The following is a 22,854-nucleotide window of genomic DNA, read 5'->3' on the forward strand; positions in this document are numbered from 1 at the left end:
CGTGGAGATGTTCCATGGCTGGGGTGTGTCGTCATTTGTGATGGTGCACTGGATGGATTCCTTGTGTATGATCCCACAGCCAGGCTTGTTGATTCGATCGCGGTGGGTGATCTTTTATCCATTGGGAATTAGGTGGTAATGTCAGGCGTGGAAGTGAGGTGGAGCCAGGTCTCCGTGACGAAGAGGATGTTGGGTGTGAGGGTGGAAATGAGGTCCCAAATCTCAGTGGTGTGTATGATAGTGAGCACTGGTTTGAGAAGGGCGCATGCAAGTAGGTGTTTTTGTTCAGGTGGTGTCTGGGGTGTGGGGCTAGTCGGTTGGCTGGTATGTGCTGTGGCAAGTGAAGGAGCAGTGGGTGCAGGTGAAAGGTCCTACTGTGGGTCGGTGCGGTGGCAGTGTTTGTTGCGGCGTCTGGGGTTGAAGGTGTAGAGCTCGGCGATTAAATATCTGCAGGGCAGGAGGGCCAGGGGTCGTGCCGCTGGGTATGGTCTGCGCCCAGTTGTGCTGTGACCTACATTAAGTAGGTCCTGCGGTGGGCGGCGCGTCTGTTGGCGGGAAGAACAGTGTGCAGGGTGGCATGTTCGAAGTCCCCACTGATGTGGATTGAAATATTAGTTTAAAAGACAGAGCAAACACCCACAGGGTTATATGACAGGTTGGAATCTAGGACCTTCATGTCAAAGGACAGGTATGATCAAACTGGGCAGCTTACAGGAGGTGAACCTGGGACATGCAGAATGCTACAAGTTTTCATTAGGTATTTTTACGTATTGTCTATTTCCCCCTTTACAAGAACTGGACCATCTTACCCATGTTGTTTCTATGCTCTTCCTGTAACGCAAGCCATATGTGTTGCCTGTCAGTAACTGGCTAGTAGGACACCTGCAAAGTGTTAACAAGTTTTGGCAAAGCAAATAGGAGTGGGTTTTTGGTTGGCAGAGGTGTTTGGTGATGATCGGTCGACTCTGTGTGTGTTGCCTCCAGCTGGGAGTAGGACCCCTTTGCAGAACAGCCTATAATAGAATTAAGATGTACCTTTAAATAAAAGTGTTAAGAAAATGAGTCCAAACATGAACTTTGCATCAAGTGGTGAACTTAAAAGCTAAACACAGTAAAATATTGTATACTTGATACTGTTGACAAAGGGTCCACATTTCACTGCATCTTTTAGAAAAAACAGTGTGAAAACAAAAAATGGCTGCAAGTTCGATATGTTATCATGTGAAACAAATGAACATGCAAGGCTGCCTGACATCTTGTGGAGAGTGCAAGACCTAAACAATGTTAAGGCAGGTTTTTTGGCTTCTGAATAATGACTGGCTGCCACAGCACCATGCTCTGTTTCTGGAAGTGAAGGCTGAATTATCCAACACTTTCGGCCATAACATACATAAATATGTTCACATCCTGTGTGTCTTTCTATGGTAAGCTCATTCTCAAGCCGAGTTCTAGTGTGGTGAAGGGAGATGTAGGGGACAGTCGCTAGTCTGCGTTGGAAGTCCTCTGACTGCTCAAAATTGCACGAGAAAGTGAGAAGAACGCAAAGTCACCTTTTCAGGTTTTTTATTTATAGAAATCAAGTTATTCTCCTATTGTGCAGCACTTTTACTGCTGCTTAAAAATACAAAAAACTGACATACAAAATTTTGGACTACAACGGCCGAAAATTATTATTACAATTATAGAAACAAAGCAGAAGGTGCACTCTCAAAAAAAGTCAATATCAGAAATTTTTTCTTTTTTGCAAAAATTCTTCTTTATTCCAAAATTCTTTTTGACATCTTAGGCACAGCCAACGCGTTTCGTTCCTTTCTTGTTTTTTTGGAACTTCGTCAGGGCGGAAATTTTGATAAGCTCAAGACTCCAAAAGGGTAGATTCAAAGTGTCGAATGGATCCGAATAGTGATCTGTACAGGTCAAATATACGCCCTCAGGGGTAAGAGATGGCGTTTATCTGCCTATGGATCCTGGAGATAGCTGTTGTCTCACGTTGAAAGATTAAAACCAATTTCTTATTTGGGCCAGCCTCTTAACTGTATGTATAACCTCAAGGTTTCCCAGAAGATAGTCCCTGCCCAAATACTTCAGCGCGATACCAGAACGCCGCGTATGCCGAGAGCTGGACGTCCGACACCCTATCAAAGGTTCGGCGATTTGTTTTGCATTTGTCTGGTATCGCGCTGAAGTATTTGGGCAGGGACTATCTTCTGGGAAACCTTGAGGTTATACATACAGTTAAGAGGCTGGCCCAAATAAGAAATTGGTTTTAATCTTTCAACGTGAGACAACAGCTATCTCCAGGATCCATAGGCAGATAAACGCCATCTCTTACCCCTGAGGGCGTATATTTGACCTGTACAGATCACTATTCGGATCCATTCGACACTTTGAATCTACCCTTTTGGAGTCTTGAGCTTATCAAAATTTCCGCCCTGACGAAGTTCCAAAAAAACAAGAAAGGAACGAAACGCGTTGGCTGTGCCTAAGATGTCAAAAAGAATTTTGGAATAAAGAAGAATTTTTGCAAAAAAGAAAAAATTTCTGATATTGACTTTTTTTGAGAGTGCACCTTCTGCTTTGTTTCTATATTTCCCTTAATCACGCATCCCAGAGCAGCGGATGTTGGAAGAGTTTGCACCACTATATATTAGGAACAATATGAATCGTTGTGCATGACCTGGTTTGCTGCTTTGGCCCTTTTGTTTAATTATTATTACAATTGTTCCCTTCAACATTTGCTGCTTGTGAGAGGTAACTGTCAACCATAGCACGTGTGGACACCACACAACACATTTTTCTCCCTCTAATAGCACACTACAAAACTCTTTAACAGTCTGCTCATTTTTGAAGCGTTTTGATCAAGGATGACTTGTTCTTCTGCAGAAGGCTTACATCAAACAGAGTATCACCTGTGCGGAATCGGGTGACAAAGAGGTGGCGGCATGGCAGGAGACTGGAGGTATGGAAAAGACAACTGCAGGTGGTCAACTTATGGTCCAGCAAATACTTGGAAGTGCCATCCCCGAGAGTGTACCCTTCCTCTGTCCCTTGGATGCTGTAGGATCCCTGGCAGACCACGCCAAGCTCTCTTTCGATTAGTCTAGCGGGTTCAGGGTTACAAACAGATCGGTAGCAGGCAGCCACCTCCTCCCCATTTAAGTTCTCCAAGTCTACCATTGGTGCCTGCATTGCCACCAGGTCCAGGATGCACTGTCCCAGTGTGGGCGAGGGGCTCAAGCCAGAGACCAGCTTCTGTTGGTGTTCTCTGATAAGTGTGTTGGTTCCTTGCTGTGTCTCGGGCCCCCAACAAGGCACCCACATTTTGCGGCATGAGTGCCAGTACTCCTGGAAGTACCTCATAAACTCCCGGGAGAAGGCAAATTGCATCTTTTCCATTGTTTGAGCGTATGCCTCCTGAGAGCTGGAGGAAGCCAAGTCACAGAGAAGTGGCCAGGACTTTTCATCCTGAGCAGATCCAATCTCCTGTATCTTATTCAAAAGGGCCCCGAGGACCTCCAAGCGACATAGCTGAACACGGGCACCAGGCAGAAACTCGTTTACTACCCCCGGATCACTGACTCTTACGCCAACAGAGACACATATCACTTTAGACTTCACCTCTGGTATGCTCTGGATTAATGACAAAAGGGTGAAACTAAGGAGGTCAGGTGTCCCTTTTCGTGCAAGGCAGAAGGCACACTCCCTGCCCCTGTTGTTAGCATCCACACAGAGGAGTGTGAATAGAGCAAATTCCTCATTGAAGCCCATCATTCGATCAAATATGAGTGTTTCTGGGAAACGCTGGCAGAGGGACCTCATCAACGAGGTCTGGATGAAGACTGTTTGAATCATGGCATTATTTTTAACAAAGATGATTTTTACTTTAGAAGCAGGATCGCCGGCAAAAAGTCCATCCAATGCCTTAAGGGTTTCCTGTAGATCAAGATCACGGCCTTTGCAGGATGAGAGGAGACGTCGAATGTCATGGTCCCCCAGGAACTGCTTTGCAACCTTCTTGGAGCGCACAGGCCGAGTGTTTCGGCGCACAACTCGAGCATTGCGGCGTACAGCCTGGGAAGCATGGCGCACAGCTAGGGAGGGATTACGAATGGTCAGAGATGGTTTGCGTAGTGCCTTGGAAGACTGGCGTATAAGGCCCTGAGTGGACAGACGTACAGCCTGTGTGGTCCGGCGCATGACCCGGGAGTGATGGTGAACTACTTGGGAGGGCTCATCTATGGCCTGAGAGGACTGTTGCATGGACTTGGGGGAATAATGAATAGGATGTGAAGAATTGTGCATAGGCTGGTTGGAAAGGTGCACAGGCTGTGGAGAATTGTGCACAGGCGGGGGTGAGTGATGCACAGACTTGGGTGAATGATGCACAGACTTGGGTGAATGGTGCACAGACTTGGGTGAATGGTGCACAGACTTGGGTGAATGGTGCACAGACTTGGGTGAATGGTGCACAGACTTGGGTGAATGGTGCACAGACTTGGGTGAATTATGCACAGGCTTGGGTGAAAGGTACACAGGCTTGGGTGAATTATGCACAGGCTGGGGTGAATGAATCACTGGCTGGGGTGAATGATGCACAGGTGCAAGAGGATCTTGCAGAGGCTGGGAAAGATAATACATGGCCTGGCGCTCTGCTTTGGAGGGCCGGCCAGGTTTGCCAGGCTTGCGAATAGCCACGGAAAGCTTGCTCAAGGATAGGGAGTTGTGAGATAGCAGTTGACCCTTCTTAAACTGGTGCTTGAACTTATTCGGGCACAGTACATGGTTGTGTGTGAACTTGCAGTCCACAATGACCAGATGATCTTTTCTCTGGTTCAATCGAACGGCAATGCCGCTCGGGCAAATCTTCTTTTCTGTACTGCTGAGAGAAAGAAACAACATTTTATTAACATTTTAAGATTAAAAATAAGTGCCAAACTTCAGTTTCAAATCAGCCCACCACCCTTCCTTCCTTCCCCTTTGAGCACAAGCAACGCTAGCAAATGAAACAGAAATGCACGTGTGTAAGCCTCTTCGGTGTTACATGTTAGCAGGAAGTTAATATTTCCCTTATTTGCACAACTAATCATGACAACATACTGGTCTTCTACACGCATGTACTGTCCTCCTACAGAGCGCCTCTTTCTTTAATATCATTGTGAAGTTTGAAGAGGTTACTTACCTGTAACTGTTTCTGTAGTGTAGTGCCAGTTACAAATGTAAATGTTTTGCATTGTCAAACATCAAGTCTGCATGCAGAATTATTAATAATTCTTGAAAAAACGAAGGCATAGAGATGGTATATCTAGGTTTAGATCCCATGAAGTAGAAAGACAAGTCATTTTGATTTGACGCAACCCTCAGATGTATTTGGTATTTAGAGAGACCCCGACAGCAGCCCAGTGTCTACTTTCCTTTCCTATTTTGCGCAGAAGGTAGTGGATAATGTTTCCATGTGCCTACAGACCTGGCGCAACATACAATTTCTAGCGTGTCTTAACTAAATCACAGCGGATTGACTACCAGATGTTTATAGGAAGGCACGTCATGTAATCTGCAGAACGACGCTCTTGTAGTCACATGTTGTGCATCCACCCTTCTACATGGAAGTGGGCTTGAGGCCGGAGTGCTTGCAAATAGGTTCTTAAGCAGTTCTTGCACCAAACGCCTCTTCAACTTAGAACAGATCCGATAATATTTGGTGACAGTGTACGCAGTAGCACAAGTTTCAGCTTTACAGGACTTGCAGAGGAACTGTCCAAGAACTCTGCGTGTCGCTCTTATGCCCATGGAGTATAACGTGAACTATGCATCTGGCACATCATGGTTTCTGCTTTCTGGATTCTGGTTTGATCTAAATGACACATTGCTGCTGCCTGACATTTCATGTGTGTTAGCATCTCTTCAGAGCGCTTAGTGGATCTTTCAAGAAACTGGGTGGTTGAATAAAAGGGGTTGGATCACTAGCCTCGCAAGTACAGCCACATTTAGGTTCCAACTTCATGTGGTATCATTACTGTTCCTATTGTGAAGCGCTCCGACACCTTCGGGTAAAGTCCGCGCTATATAAAAACGCATTAAATAAATAAATAAATACAAATATGAGTAATTGGAACTGGAAAGCCCATCCCAGAGACGCTGCACATATGCACATGAACAACATACGCAGAAATAGAATGGATACCATGAGGTTTGAAATGGCATTTTAGGTGAGCTACATTCTCGTTCTTAGTAGCTTGACAGTAATAGAGCACAACTGAAAATACACAACCTACAGTGATTACCGGGAGGTTAAAGATGTTCGAAAGAACCTAAGTCACCCAGAGTCGCCTTCAAAACTAGGATTAGTAGACCTTGATGGAGCCTGAGTTAGTCGCAACAAGCTTTAATTACCGAGTGTATCATTTTCTTATATGCAGTAAGGAGTAATAGGTGCGTTTTTGCTGTGAAACACCTCAGTGCAAATCTCTTACATTCTGCTGAAAGGGACATCCTTGCGGCAACCTTGTCTGTTAGCACTTGCATCCAGTTTTGTGAGTTGCAAGTAACAAACTTTTGGTCTGATGTACTATTATTCTCTTTACTTGTTAAACATTTGGTAAGGTACTCTGTTTGCCATTTACATATTGCGTCGCCACCATTGGGGTGGCCCCAAAGCGTTTTGCAACCCAGGTCCCAAAACTGGGCAGTGTAAGGATGCTGTTGCTTATGGGGAAAGAAAGCATTGGGTATTCTGTATTAGGACCTCACGGGTGCTCTGGCCTGCCTGCTGCGCATAGGTGTACTTTTATCATTGAGAGCAAAGCGATAAAACTGCTGGTGATTAAAATCCCACAACAGATGGTCTGCTTTTGGGAAATACTTTTTTTTACTACAACCCCTTCATACTGATTGTTGGTGCTTTAGTCGGTGATCATTCTAATACATTTCTCTTGTACTAGAGGTGCCTGAATGCCAATTGAACGGTGGATGGAATAAAAGTGGTTGCGGGCGCAGACAACAGACCTGTTTTTATTGCTCTTCGAAAAAATATATGGGTCGTATTGAATGGTTGGGATGTATCCTCAACTTTCTTTACAGTATAGGCAACATTTCTATGGAGGATTCTAAAATGATTGCCTCTAGGTCTTCCTGAATGCATGCCTGGGGTGCTATCCATCCCTCCCTGAGCTTAACAAGTGTTCGTTTAGCAATATCACAGATTCTAACACAGTATTGTGATATAATCACATAGAATTGACACACAGTTTTCTGAAATAGAACTTAAAAGGACAATAAACGACAAGGAGAATGCAATCATGGAACAATAAAGAATGTACAGTGGGTTATAACCCTACTCTAACCAGTTCTTTCTTTTAAGAAGGCAATATTTGGGCCACATATTTAATAAGCAAAACCATTATCACGAGTGAAATGCTGCGGGCACTCACTGCCAATTCTATGTGTATGAATGTAAGAGAAGTCAGCCCATGTTTTCTGTACCTGTGTATTATGATTTGTAAGAGGAGTTTCCTGATCATTGGGAGGAAAACATTAATCTGGGCACATCTAGTTTGGCAATTTTCAAACATGACCGTGAGAAAGATGAAAATTCCTGATTTAAAGTTTTCATCATTTTAGTGATTGTTTTATTTTCATCATACCAATGTAGCACACAAAGGCATACTCAGGGTATCCAGGAGGGCAAGATGGCAGGTGTTTGAGGGTCAGAGCGTTATTTGCTATCTCAGTGAAGATTTGGTGTCCCTACTTCTTTTGGTGCTGGGAGAACAACCCCAAACCAATGCAGTGAACCATGCTGGGTATCGGCCCTGTGGAAAATGAATCCTTGCTGCACCACTGGGAGTGGCTCAAGGCAGCCTTGGGAGGCTAAGATAAGCTCAGAAAGACTGACAACAAGATGTCAACTTCACGAGCAAGTCAGAGTGCTGCTTGCAGTCTCAGTGAAGATTTGATGTCCGAGGGCAGAATCCTGCATCTTTTAGAACTAGGAGAACACCCCCCAAATCAACGCACTGAGCCCTGCAGGGTAGGACCCATGATGAAGATTAACTTTTGGTGCACCATCGGGAGTGGCAACAGGTAGAGCTGGGAGAATGCGTTCAGTAGGACAGACAGCCTGCAACAACCCGTACACCCCACCCCGACACACGGCTCTTCAGCCCTTGCCACATGGTCTCAGCCGCATTATGAGCAACTCGAGGAGTTGCCCTCCTAGGGTGCATCTCTAATCTGGCCCACGTTAGAACAGTTGTGATCCATTTCCTCTAACCAGACATGCCCCAGAACACCTTTAAAGATAAGGAGGTGAAGGGTAAGAGGAAGTTCCCTTTTTGCTCTGTGGAAGGAAAAAGGGGTACTGTAAACTTTTCCTGTCCTATCAGACCCAGAAGAGTCTCAACAAATTTAGCAAATGGCTGAAGTGGGCTGCCCCACTGCCCCATGCGGTATAGTGCAGAGAGTGGAAGAAAAACGTGAAAGACACAACAACATCCCTTGGAGGAACAGGGCTGGCTGAAATTGTTTACAAGTACGAATATGTACAATTTTAGCTAATTCATACGGGTTTACCTAAGTTCAGACCTAAAAGTCATGGGAGAAATGCTTAACTAAATCTCAGCCACTGGCAATAGTTCGGCCTCATCCCAGTCCATCGTCACTTTGGTTTCCCACAACATTCCAGGCCTTTGAGGGTAAAACACAAGAATTCCCCAAATCAAAAAAAAAGTTGGACAACAAACACAGTGGATGAAACCTAGAAAGTCAGTGAGCTAATGACACAAGTCAATAATTTAAGAGATTGCTGGTGAAATGCTGGGGCATTCAGGGATCGTTAGGATCATATTTCTTGGGGTTCTTTGGTGTTCATCTCCATTAAAGAGTTTGATCCATCAGTAGGCACAATGAGTGTATTGAGGGAGCCTGACTAGGTGATACACAAACTCACAAGAAAGATGTTTCTGGATTAGAATGTACAGCTGGAACAAAACTGGTTAAACATGTACACTAGAAAAGAGAGGAAGAGTTTCTGTCTACATCAGACAACTGACTAGTCAGGCAATTCAAGTGATAGCTATTTACAAAGGAGACACTTAAGATGATGAAAACGTGAGGCAGGTGGTGGGCCTGAGCAAATTACCATTTACATATAGTTTTTGTGAAGCACCGCTAACAATCCTCTGGTAGTTTTGTGGTATGAATACTTTGGATACATCTAAAGAACAGTGGGTCGCAGGACAGTACTCTGCGACCATCTGATGCTGTAGACTCAGTAGTCCATCAGGTACGGATGAGGCATGCTGAGGATGTCTGCCTTCAAATGTGTTCCAAACGATGGGGAGAGGATCTTGCCTAATGTCTAGGGCAGTCGAGGTAATATCTGGGGAACAGGGATCAAGTCTTGGCAATGACTCTCAACATCCTGTGATTCTGGGCAAATTACTTAATCGCCCAAATAAAAATTAATGTGTCCTTGTGTAACGCAACTGGTGCTCATGTAAAGTGCCCTGACCTTTGGTTAGCGCTATATATAAAACTCCGGAAAAAACGATTCATGACAGAGCCTAACAAGAACAGTCATGAAAAGGGCAAGTACCGCATGATGGTCTCAGCCTTCTGCCTGTCACAACTTCAAGGGCCAACAGAAGAGGAACGCATTGAAGCCTGTCTAACCCAAATTCCAGGGAGAACAGGCATGTCTTCAAGGATTGTCTGATTTGACGAAGACCCCCCTCAAGTGTTAATATGTAACAGTAGGAAATTCCACAAGGAGAAGCCCCCACATAATGAGTTTGACCTCCAAACCTTTATGTACCTGTTCAGGCTAATAGTCAAGACATTTGTTGGCAGACTTCAAACTTCCCAGTTGGACAGCAGCAGACAAACAATGCTGTGAGTTCATTTAGTCATTGATCATGGATCAACTTTAAAATTAAGCCAAGAGTTTTGAAAGTTGTTCTTTGCTTCATTGGAAGCCGGGCTGTGTGATAAGGGCACACAACTGATTTAAGCGGCTAGAATACATTTACAGGCTTTATACAGCGAATGAGATGCACTCTGGCTTGTAATACACACTGTACATACATACTCTATCTCGTTACTGTAAGCAAGCTAAAGAGGGTTAATACTTGGCTGACTTGACAGGAATAAAAATACATTTTCACTAACAAGCATGGGGACATTCAACAGTGCACCACAGGTGGAAAAGTCACACATACACCTGAACATACCAGGGTCATCAATAAAGCCACAGTACCACGATTTGTAAAAAAAAAAAAAAACAATTCATTTGATTCACCATTAAATTCACGCTATCATTGCCGGGATTTAATTCGGTCAAAATCCTTTGAAAGAAAAAGTATCCTCAACTTATCTTGCAGAATGATGCAGAACAGTCCAACTTTACCCTAGTCACACAAGACCAAAAAAGCAAATTGGTCTCCAATATGCATTTTCATAGAGATTTCGGTCCAGCCTGTTTTAAGTTGACTGTCCCCACTGCCTACTAGCAGGCAACTGCTTCTCTAACTTGGACGGGCAAGTTGGCTCTTCCGTGAGAGTGGAGGAGCATCGCCCCGCCACCTACAATGCCGCCCCAAAAAAACAGAGATGAAAAATGAAATGGAAATAAAATTACCATTTTATTTTTTATTTACCTGTCCCGAATCGAGAGTCAGGACGGGGTGGAGCTTGCAGAGTCAGCAGCTGCGAGGACGGTGGAATGCCTGGGCACTTTCCAAAGTGTGCATGTTCCTATGCCCTGCCGTCTTGCAGCCAGACATGCATACTTTGAAAGCTATAACACAGCTGTCCTGAGACAGACATCCAGTGCCCTCAGGAGCGCTGAGAGTGGCCACTCCCTTCAATCCTGGTGCTTCTCTTATGCTGGTTAACAGTAGGAGTACGAGCAGTACCAGGTCTGGTTAAGGCAGTCGGCTGGGGCCTGCACTGAACTTCAGACTGCAGGAGGAAGACGTGCAGCAAGGGGGAGGCCATGTTGAAGGCAAGTGGGTTATTTTACCCACCACCCATTTGCTCGCCCCTCCACTCCCCATAGATGCCAGCCGCGACTGTCAATTTGCCCTCACAGTATTGTGTGGCCCCACTTTACTTTCATGAAAATCTATAGAAGCTGGTCCCCAAATTGCTTACTTCCTTTCTGGAGAAGAATGCGCTAGATGAATAGCAAATGGGTTTTATTCTGGGGAAGAGCAGAAACAGCTTCAGCAATTGTGATTGACATTTTCAGAGATATCTTAGAGGATTGGACACAGAAGGCAAGATTATTTTGCCAAGTTTGACACTGCAGATCACACCCATCTGCTAACAATGTGTCAGATTTGAATGTCCAGGGAACAAGTTGGGCATGCGTTTAAGTGTTTTCTTAAAGAAAGCTCCCAGTAGCGTACTCTCTCCTCCTCCTGGTCTGAAAAAAGTGTCCCCAAGCAGGTGAAACGTCTCAGGGATCATTACTGTGCCTGATACCATTCATCATGTGTGTTTAGCATCTTTCCAGTCTTTGGTTGCCACATGTTTTTCTGTACTGATGAGTACAGTACAGGTGGTGATCCTTTTAGACAAAAATGGTCCCAGCTTCATGATACACCTGTGAGATTGTTTGTGGGCTATCCAGCAGAGGGTGGGACATAACTTTCCTACGCTCAATGACGATAGGAAAGAGTTGCTTCTCCTGGAGAGTAATGAAATGTGCTGGAGTGACAGCATTTAGGGGTCATTATTGGAGATTAGTAAATGTTTTCTAGGGTTTCGGGAAGAGTAGCATTAAGGGGTAGTTTTGTAGGGTTCTGGGATGGGTAGCGTTAAGAGATAGTACATGGTTATAGGTTTGAGGGACGAGCAGTGCTAAGCGGTAGTAAGGGATTTTTAGGGCTATGAGAAGGATTGCATTAAAGGATATTTGTTTTTTTAGGGTTTAGAGAAAGGTAGCATTAGGGTGTAGCTTGGGTTTTTAGGGTACATAGTTGGGAAGCATTAAGGGTCACTAAGTGACTATTAGAGTATAGTTACATTAAGTAAAGAACGCAAGTAATAAAAACGACTTTGAAAAGTCAACATTTTAGGAATTGCCATAGGTAATAAATACTGAAGGATAAAATATTGCTACTTGACAATTTAAACTTGACTTTAATGTTGTCCACATTTTAAAACTCAGCTTTATTACATACAACCTTTTCAGCAAACCAGTAACCTTGTGGATTCTAGGAGAATTTGAAAGTCTTTCTTGTTTTAATTTGTCCCTGGTTGTTCGTGCCAGTGTTTTAGCTCTTCATCTTAACACCAAGATGCCGCTGGGTGGTGTACGTAGGCTTCTATAAATTAGCCAACCTATCAAAGAGTACCCCCATTTCTGAAGCTTTATTCCACAGGGATTTCAGGAGAACCCATACCTCAAGCCAAGATGAAGGGGTGGGGAGGGTGTTAAAGAGCTCAGAAGCAAAAATTAATGTTTGTCTTCTTTGAGTAACAGTCAGTTATATTGCATCTAACTGTGAACCTGTGAAAGGCAAAGAGATATGCTGTGCACCTTATTAGGTTCATCATCATGCTGAAGGAATAAAAAAATGTTATCTGCAGCCTATATGTGATAAGAGGTGTAGCGCAGCGGCCAGAGCAGCTGATTTCGGAGCGCGGGCTCGCGGTTCAATCCCCGGGGATGGCACCAGCGGAGCTCAGCATCATGTGACTCTGGGCAATAGCTCACTTAATCTCCCTGATGGCCCCCAGCACCTTGAGACCCTTAGGGGTGATTAGTTTGCGCTTTACAAATACCAGATTTATTTGGAACATATCCTGTATTAGTCCAAAACAACAGCAAGGTAGCCATGTAAACATAGAATAGCATCTGTAACAAGGCAGAGCGACTGAAATGCCATAACTGAAGACTGTTTGTGATGTGGCCCAGTTGACTTGATGGGAATGGTTCTGTAAGAATGAACAAACCATGTACTTGCAGTTATGCTTTTGCAGGCTAATACTGATGATCTTTCGATTAGCACCTGTTGGTTGATGGGGTTAAAAGAGTGAGAGGTCCAGGGGGATTATCGCAAAGGTAGACCTGGTCGCAGGGTCAAGCCATTCTATCCTGAGGTTTATGAGAGTAGCATACTTCTCTTATTGTGAGAAGATTCCTCAACCTCTGCCGAGATCAACACATCCAGATGAATAGAAGCACCCTGGGGCTGCCTCTCCTCCCACAACAGAAACTGCACAGAGGGAGTCAATTTCAGTAGTGTAAAAGGTAAAATTCACAGCCCCTAAAACAAATGGACTGAAGCATGAAAGGTATCTATAAAACCAATGGGGGAGCCTCTAGCCCGTAAAGCCAAAAGGTCATTTTGATTTCTTCCCTAAATTTCAATACTTTCTTTGTTGGCTAAGCAAGCTTGACTGCCTGGTGACAAACATACAATTTCTCTCAAATTTATTTAGAAAGCCACAAGTATAAAAGTTAGGTAAGAAATATGGGCACGCAATTTCATATTTTCCAAAACACTTGCAGTAATAGAGCTTCGTTTTCAACTCTACACTTCAGTTCCTTTCATTTTTTAATTCTGCCCCTTACAAATATATTCTCAGTCAGTGTTCATGTCATTTTGATGGGACAAGGTGAAAAATAAAGTTACACAGACATGTTTAGGAAAAACACTTTGCATCTTGTAAAATACTGTCTTGTCACGTACATCATGTAACACTGCCCCACATTGGCTAGTATTGCATTACATACCAGCACAATGCTTCCAACGGATGCTCAGTTTCTGCTTGGCTTTTGCTGCCACTCTGTAGCTCTGCTCAACTTCAGACTGACAAAGGGACAAATACACTTGTTGGTGGGGCTCTTCACCAACACCCTAGAGACCAGCTACTGCTGGGACTGGTGGTGAACCAGCCGTCCCTACACTGTGCAGAAGACGACATAGATGTCAAAGAGCGTTTACTACGTGTGCAATTTAGAGTTTAAAGCCACGTAATGTGGCTAAGTCTTCCCATTTTCTCAAGGGGCCATGTTTTGCCCCTCAGTGAACTCGACAATAACAGACTCACCACTTGTGATTCACGATTCTGTCAATCAGCAGGAGGAGGGCACCCAATGTGCACTCCCTCCCCCGGGCGAAAAGCGGATACTGCTTCTGACTAGTAGACAGAGACTGTCAATTACTAGACAATGCGCACATAGTTCAGGGGCAAAGAGTTTTATGTAGGGACGCTGGAAGATGGCCAACCAACTATCACATGGAAAATCATTCCACAACTCCAGTAACCAGGCATTTTCCCTTCCACTTCACGGATGTGATCTTTCATAACGTTGAGTATTCATTAATTTATTTCTAATTTGTGTATAGCACTAGCTAGACCAGAAGGTATCAGAGTGCTTTACATATAATGCAAGATCATTTGAATGAAGTACATGCATAAATACAGACAAAGAAAGTAGGGCGCAAAGTTACAGTATGCAGACATAGGTACAGCGTGAGCTAATAGAGTGCAAGGCAGTACACAGCTGAAACATTAAATGTACAGCTGCAACTGGTCAAGTCAGAATGGGTGTGAGCTTTGGGAACATATCTCAGTTAGGGTGCATGGTAAAATATTTGTTGAGCAGTAGGTGTCTGAGGTTCTGTTTGAAGCAGGAAAACGAGGGGTTGCAGCACAGGTCTCTAGGAAGTGAGTTCCAGGTCCTGGGAGCATTTCAAGAAAATTAGCGTGTTTGGGAGAATTTCTTTTTAGTTGGAGCTCCTTAGAGATCTGGCTCTTCCAGCTTTGGAAAGTTTGCTCTCCTGATAGTTGGGTTATGTGTGTGAATGGCTTTGGGGGTGACGCAAGCAGTCTTTTAGAAACATCTTCCTTCGATTTGGAGCCAATTGAGGCTCTTGAGGGCCGGTGTGATGTGCTCAAACCGTTTGCAACCTGTTAGTAACCGGGCTGCTATGTTGAGAACTGAACTTAAGGGGGCAAGGTGAATTTTTGGAGTTCCTGAGAAGATGGTGTTACCATAATCCAATTTTGAGAGGACTAGTGATTGCACTACCGTCCTAAAATCTTCAGGGGGAATGAAAGGGTGGATTTTTTAGGTGTTTTAGTGTGCAGAGTGCTTCTTTGGCCGAGTTGTTGAGACATTGTTTTTATATGTTATATGTTTATGCTGCATGGTCAGAGTATTTTGCAATGCCACACGTTTATAACACAAGATGGAGGGACTCCGCCGTCATACCAATGTGGGCGTGACCCTACTCATGTAGCGTCCTCATGCAAAGCGCTAAGCTTTCTAGGAAACGAATGACCAGAATACGTTCTCTGTCTTTATTCTCTACCAAGAACATCTAGAAACAATAAAAGAGAGCTCAGGGAGTTTATTTGTCACGCCCCCTCTCCTCTCAGAAAAATCATCCCTTTTGATCTTTAGGTGTCTGCTCCCTCCACTCCAGTGAAAATGCAGGTCCTGCGAAGAACTGGTGAAAGTTAGGACTTTTCAGACAGCATAATTTTGATTGATTGACCCCGGCTTCCAGTCAGTCTGCCACTACACCTTCCTAGAGGTCTCTGGAGTCATGAGAAACACACAAGTGGGCCTCCAATCCTTACGAGTATCCAGGATACAGGAGGATACCTTCTTTTCACCTACAGAGTTCGCTCCTTCGGCTTCCTCTGCAGTTGGGGACTCAGTAGAGGTTTGGCACTGCACTGTGGAACTGAGCGCTCACTTTCCCTCCCATCAGTGCCTAATGGTCTTCTTTGAAAAGAAAGTGTTATTTTATGGGCAGGCACTTTCGTTGTGGCCCCTGGGACAAACAGCGTACAGAGCCAATGCTAGTCTGACCACAAGAATTCACAACGGGGGTGGGGTGTTGACTATAAATTCCCCATATGCAGTCCTCCCCAATTCAAGGCATTTTCATATAACCTTCACCACGGTCAGTTTGAAAGCATCAATGTATCTTCAATTCATTGAGAGATCGGTGCGCTGGCGTCAAAATATTCTTTTGTGGCGCAGCAATAACAGAGCAGTAAAAACAGGACCAAACAAATGGCAAAAAGAAATCTGAGGTGGAGTCTATCGTATTACATTGTGGGCTTTATCACAAGTCCCTCCGAAACTAATAAGCCTTCTTGAAAAATAAACAACCAGCAATGTTCGAGCCCAACAATATATGGCAGTATGCACAACAGCACATTCTGTGCAATCATCTGAAATGTGATCTGCTAATTGTGTATATTTTCTTTCTCTATTTGCCCATATATTTTTTAGGTCGAGCCTGGGCATCGCATGCGCTGCTGTGAGGCATGCAGTGTTGGAGTATGGCTTTGAAGCCCCGCCCACTTTTGTCATTGGCTTATGTCATTGTCCTTCGTAAACGCTGGCTTCGAAGTCGTTATTAGGCTTATTAGTCCCTCCTCGGTACCGCCTTGTCTGCATTTGGTACCTCCCATAACGACTGGACCTTTTACAAGTCTTGTTCCATGGTCTGCTTTATCTTGGCTGTGAGCAGTATTCTGTTTAATGATTTGCCCATATACCACCCACTACGTCGCAGCACACCGCCCGCTTTTATTTTAACTATAATTACTAATGGCGGTCCACTATTAACTATACCGTCAGCATTTCTTTCTTTCTTTATTTTAGCAGCATGGTCCCCTTCAAGTATAGCAGCTGCGCGTACTTATTTTTTTTGTTTACTAGCACCCATGCAGAGCTTTTACATGCATGGAGGCTGCACCCCTTTCTTTAGACAAGCCATGTCTAAAGAAAAGTACGACGTCGCTATTAAAGGGAAAGAATGGCATGGGCGCTTTTACAAAAAAAAAAAAAGGTTTGTCAACTTGACAAATGGATGCTTTTTTTGTCAAAGCGCCCCATGCCGCGGTTTCACTTTAATGTCAACCACGCCCCTTTCTTTAGACGCGGCTTGTCTAAAGAAAGGGACACCGACTCCATGAATGTAAAAGCGTCACCTGGGCACTAGTAATTTGCAATGCAATAGGTTTCGTATTTGCGAGAGTTTAAACTATTGCATTGCTAATAGCTCAAACTCTTGTAAATGTGTGACCTATTGCATTGCAAATGATTGTTATAAATAACCTTCATTGGCTACCCATAGAACAACAGGTACGGTTCAAATCCCTGTGCATTGCACACAGGGCTTTTCACAGGAAGGGACGGCAAATTTTTTGTGCTTATCGACCCATACAACCCCGGCAGATCCTCGAGATCTGCCACCTCCTTTCTAACAACGACAAGCAGAATGCGCCAATCCAGACAGGGTGGTCATTATTTTAAAAACTCATAGGCCCAGAATATGGAACTCCCTGCCTCTCCAATAGCATCAGCCTTCAGGCAAGCTCTTAAGACATGGCTATTCGTTCAATAACTGCCTCTCGCTCAGCTCTCAGGTGGCCTGGTCTATAGGATATGCTGGTTTGGTGTAGCCATGTGCTTTACAAATGGACTAAATTGGAATAGCACTGCCATCCATTTGATTCAAACGCCTGGTAAATGATAAAATAGCTAGATCACACTGCCACAGAAAGTGCTGCATAATGTGCCTTTACTTGACGCATAATTTAAACAGCCCAGCCACATAATTTAGGTATCCATTGAGACATAATTCCAACAGCCAAAAATATTGCCCATCTACTAATATGTGCATAAGCCCTCCAGAGTTTAATAGTTCAGAATCCTACATTTTTGCACGTGTCAGCACATCAAGTTAGCCTTACCCTGGATCCAGTTTCTTGGACCGCCTCCTTCCTTTGCAGACAAGTCGGAGGTAGCTGTATTTGAGAGCTGCAACCGCCTCAGGGCTCATCAGGTCTGCCGCCCATTCGCATCGGCTCAATGGTATAAATTCCCGGATAATGAAGATGGTCGCCTTCTGCTCACACCAGGATTCGAGGTAAGTGCAGAACGCCTCCCAAGAAGGGAACTCCCTTCCGCGAAGCTCCCGCTCTTCAAGCAAGGATGATGCCGGTGGAAGAGAGAGGTCCAGGGGCAAGAAGGCAGCTGGGGGCTCTTCCTTCTCCTCCATTGCAGGGCTCAACGAGTTAAAGTTGTTCATGGAAAGGGGAGGGACAGGGTTAGGAGTCAGGAATGTGAACAAAGGAGAGCCACGGAGGAAGAAGAGTTGTAAGACTTAAGGTTAGAAAGTGAAGGGAATTTATTTCCCTCCCAACCCATAAAAAACACCAAAAAGCCTCACCAGAGTCTTTAAAGTGATGCAAACACCAATTCCGAAGAAAGGCTACAAGGCTAACATTGTTTTTCAAAATGTATTAATACCAAAGGGCCAATACTCTTGTATGCAGCCTATGCAGGCTCATCATAACTGGTCCCACTCAGACCCACTGGAACCCGCCTTCCTTGCCGGTGGGGAAGGCCATGAGGATATTCTAGAAATATCTAGGAAAAGGGAGGGGAACAAGGACTGCAGAGGTAACCATCCCAAGAACCAAGTTAGAGAGAGCGCAAGAGCTGAGAGGAAACTATGTTGCAAGTAACGGAAAAGGGAAGCAGAAATACTCTTGCCCAAGGAAGTACTGAGCAGAGACAACCAAGCTGCAAGACAAAAAAAACAGAAAGAAAAAAACTTTTAATATTTTGTTCTTGTCTGAGAAAAGAAAGCCATGGTGGTCATGTCCTTACAATATTTCCATGGCCGAACCCACACTCGTTTCCATCAATAAAGAGGAAAATTAACAACTCACACATCTTAACACATGCTGCCCATTTCACAGAGATAGGTGCCTCAATCACACAGTATACAACCAGGAAAGTGGTAGGCCTAATGGAGCTCACTGGAACAAAGCGGAAATGGCGGGACAATACCCCAACCTTCAGCACTACCACAATACTTTCTATATCAGACAAAACTTTTACAAACATGCCACTGTAGCCTTAACAAGTTCTGGCACCCAAATTCGCTAGAACTTCTATTAGAATAGTAAACTGCCCATGCTGAGGTACTTGCCATGTCGAGCTGAAGATTTTATCAATGTAAAAGTATTTTATCTGTAAACGATCGATCTGATGGTAGTGAACCCAGGCCTCCGAACACCCCTTATTCTAATTTATAAAGAGTTCCGAATAGAGTCAACATGGCACCTCTGTCACATTGGCACTAGAACTCAAAAAAATCCTCAGCACTAAGAAAATGCTTGAGGAAGGCCAAAAATAGTATACACGTTGCTCATAAAGGGAATTTAGGGTCGCTAACACAATTCTCAATCTAGATATTTTGTTCACATTCACTCCCCGATACAGGCTACATTGTCAGCTGTTCGCGCCTCCTTCCCATCAAGGAAAGACTGTGCATTCTCAAATCTATCCGCTACTAGTCAAGTTTTTCAGGTATCTGACAGCACTTGTGTCTGATGGAGCCATTCACACGCCTAAAGCCGCATGGCTGCAGGAACACAGTGCACCGATGCAAACATTAGCAAGAACATGCAAGTCAACCTGGGAGATGTTTTAATGCATGGGCAAAGTGGCAGTTACTTAGCATTTTTATTGTATCAACATGATACACTACATTTTCAAAAACTTAATTAACAATAGAATCAACAATCGTCCATTATTCAGGTAACCTATGCGATGTGCCAAGTGCCTCGGTCTAACCCAATCCGAATGAGTGATTTCCGTCATAAAAATAGAACATAATCTCATAGCCACTAAAATTCCTATTCAATCTAAAATATTCATAGTACAAATACGGGAATATATACACTGATCTGGTTTATAACGGTGAACCAAATTAAAATAGCGCCTAAATCCTTTCCATTGGGGACCAATGGCGCAGTTCAATCTAGTTGGACAAAATGATTGTTGCACTCTAGTCCTGTCAAACGTAGAGCCTCCGATAAACCAGTTTGAGCTTAATGCCTACTGAGCTTATCTCTCCTATTACCTCTGCCCTATCCTACTGTTGCCTCCCTCACCAGCCGGGAATACCCAGATACATGGGTACCCACCCAGATGCCCTACCTAATCTTCTTTTAGGAGCCTTAAAATATGGCAATAGACCAGGCCCCCCCCCCCCACCTGAGGGGTTCCTCGAGAAAGTGAACTTTCGATTTATTTGACTTCTGTTTATTAAATGTCTCTCGCTCTCTGCCCACCACACTACCCGTCCCTCTAACTAGTTTCATCATAAGGATTTTTGGGGTCCAAAGGAAGACATTTCAACTATTTTTGTGATCTTGTTAAAGTTTAACGAAAAATGTAGTACTTTTAGGCATTATGCAGACTTATAGTCGTAAGAAATTGGCAATAACATTCAAGTGTGTTGCCCATAGGGGCCCTCCAAATAAGTCTTGACCAGGGCCTCTAAAATCCTTTAATCCTCCCACAGAAACACTCCTTTGATGTTGATAGCAACAGTAATGCTGGATGAATTGCCGAAAGTGTAGACCACGTGAGTGGTACTTGACGTGAGAACGAGGATTTTAATGGTGTACCATCAGAATGGGATTTCGTGTCATTGCGGTCACGTTTAAAGGACTTCTATTCTAGGTCTATAGTTGGGAATCATTCACGTATTTCTTATGTGTTGAGAGACCCTTTTAGGTAGGGTGTTCGCTTTGGTGGGGGTGGAGTACGAATTCGTGTCAGCATGGCTGTCTGAAAAACAGTAGGGTACCAACTTGTTTTCGAAAGCTTATTTAGTCCCAAATAACCCATTCATAATTTCACACTGCAACCCATCACTCGCCCTTTGTTTGGAGCCACGTTTTGTTCTCTCTCTCAACCCGGCGAGATGCTGATCAAAAACCAATCTTGGCAAAAGCTAGGCAGCTCTTTCTGTGACAAAGATCGATAGACTTGAATGCACAGGGACAGCAGGAGCACTGGGTGCTGAGACAGGAAGGGCGTAGCTTCAGCACAGACATATAACTTCGAGAGGCAATGACAGCGTTTACTTTATTCTCTTGTGAAAGGGGAAGAAGAACAATGGGCGCAGAACCATGTCTGTAACAAGTCTTTACATCACACTCAAAACTTCAATGAAGATGCAAGGAATGTGCACCTTCCCTTGGAAGACTAAACCCCCTCCGTATCAATGCAGGAATCGATGGTGGGCGCGTCCGCTCTACAACGCTCTTTAATAATCCCCACCCTCAACCTATGAACTTCTTCCCACCTGCCGTCGCCTGGTGTTGGGCTAACAGTAACACCTACAATTGCAGGAGTTCGCTGGACGAAAGTCCGGGACTGGACACGAGTGCACGGCGGCACGAGACTCAGCGGGTGATCCTCGTCACCTGCCATGCACTCGCTGCTGCACGCCCACACCTGGCGTCTGAGCTCTGCAAACTAACCCTCTCTGGCATGCACCTTCATGCACACGCCCACACAGATCCCAAACAAACCCAGCCCTGCAACTGCACACAAATACAGAGCCGGCACGGCACGCTCCTGCAATCCCTTCCGCCCCGCCGAGGCTTTCCTGCACGCGCAGTGCGCCACTCACATGCCTCCCACTCTTGCATTGCCAGGTGTACTCACCCCAGTACTTGCAGCACAGACGCTCCTCCACTGCACCCCTCACGCTCTCAGCTCCCGCTTTCACCACACTCCCTGCTCCACATGCTGAACCTCACGTAGCCCCTCTGCTCCCACAAAGCACCGCTCCGCCTGTGGGGGAGGGACGGCTGCAACAATACCATCCCACAAGGCTCCGCTCAGCGTTAACCCTGTCAGTGCGGGGTGTGGAGCCGCGCGCCCGGCGTAGCCCCCGGCCTCCGATCGATGCCTCGCACCCTGACCAGCCCCTCGCACCCTGGCCAGCCCCTTCTCGGCCTCCCCGCTCCGCACCGAGGCCGCTTCACTTGTCTTTCATGTCCCTTCAGAGCCGCACAGCACGCGGCAGAGGTGCCCCCGCCTTCCCCTCTGCCCCCTCGGGGCTTTGACCCCGCCTGTACCAGGCTCGGAATCTGCCCCTCCCCTCCCCAGGGCACTAGTCTCACTCCTATAACCGCCACAGTTCCTTCCTCCGTGGCCTGCACCCCGGCTCTGGCCCACTGCCTCAGGGCCGCCTCGCGGGGCCGGGGCCAACCGAGGCCAGGGCTGTGTGTGTGTCCTTTTCCCAACCCTCACACCACCCCTGGCTATGAACCACATTTCCTTTGTCGTTGCTACCAAGGGTCAGGACGGGCTGGGAGGGATTGAGGAGTTTTGTCTTAGAGATGGGGTTTAGGTGACTGGAGGTCACCGTGCCCCCCTCGTCTGTTGGCGATCGGCGAGAGAGCTCGTTGTAGGTGTCGCCTGCGTGATATATTTTATTTTTAAAACAAGATTTGGCAAAGCCTATATGCGAGAGCTACTGCTTTAGCCATGTTGTACCGCAGCGGGGCTGCTCGGCAGCATGGCTGAAAGTGGAGGAAAAACAAGCATTTGCAATTCAAATTGGTCTCGCTTTTGTTAGTGGTATTGACGATGTAAATGACAATGTCTTTTACCCATTCGTTTTGGAGTGGAGTGGAGTGGATGTGTGTGGGTGGAATTATGTGGGTTGGATATGTTAGTTGTGGAATTGTGTAGATTGGAGTGGAATTATGTGGCATGGTGTGCAGTGGACATACGTGGATAGAAATTATATGGTACTGAGTACTGGAATTATGTGGAATGGCATTTTGTGTTGTCAATTTTAATTATGTGGTGTGTTGTGGATTTTGTGAAAACTAGTGTGGCTTGGTTGCATGTGGTGTGTTGCGTAATTGTGTTGAAATATTTGGTTTGTAGTCGTATTATGTGGTGTGGGATGAAAATGTATAGTTGAATTGTGTGGCTTGTAACTGTGGCATTGAGTGAAATGCTGATTGGAATTATGTGGCATGGTGTGGAGTGTA

At 45.1% G+C, this 22,854-nt stretch overlaps 1 protein-coding gene across 2 annotated transcripts; it reads right to left on the minus strand.

The window, feature by feature from the left end:
- Window positions 1-1,546: 1,546 nt before the first annotated feature.
- Window positions 1,547-21,756, minus strand: LOC144770359 (uncharacterized protein ZSWIM9-like). 2 transcript variants are annotated; one of them, XM_078654825.1, is made up of 3 exons: window positions 21,512-21,756; window positions 17,731-18,565; window positions 1,547-4,879 (listed from the first exon to the last, which is right to left on the minus strand). In XM_078654825.1, the coding sequence occupies exons 2-3, from the start codon at window positions 18,066-18,068 to the stop codon at window positions 2,839-2,841; spliced, it is 2,379 nt and encodes a 792-aa protein (XP_078510951.1). In that variant the 5' UTR covers window positions 18,069-18,565; window positions 21,512-21,756; the 3' UTR covers window positions 1,547-2,838. The 2 variants fall into 2 exon arrangements, with proteins under 2 accessions (XP_078510951.1, XP_078510950.1); XM_078654824.1 differs by having other exon boundaries at window positions 2,550-4,876.
- Between the last annotated feature and the right edge of the window lie 1,098 nt (window positions 21,757-22,854).

Source organism: Lissotriton helveticus, chromosome 7 (genome assembly GCF_964261635.1).
Source record: "Lissotriton helveticus chromosome 7, aLisHel1.1, whole genome shotgun sequence".
Taxonomy (NCBI): Eukaryota; Metazoa; Chordata; class Amphibia; order Caudata; family Salamandridae; genus Lissotriton; species Lissotriton helveticus.

Coding starts and splice junctions, on each gene's coding strand:
- LOC144770359 (XM_078654825.1), bottom strand. CDS start 18,068: ATGAACAACTTTAACTCGTTGAGCCCTGCAATGGAGGAGAAGGAAGAG. Junction 4,880..17,730: donor TCCAAGAAACTGGATCCAGG/GTAAGGCTAACT, acceptor TCTTTCTCTCAG/CAGTACAGAAAAGAAGATTT.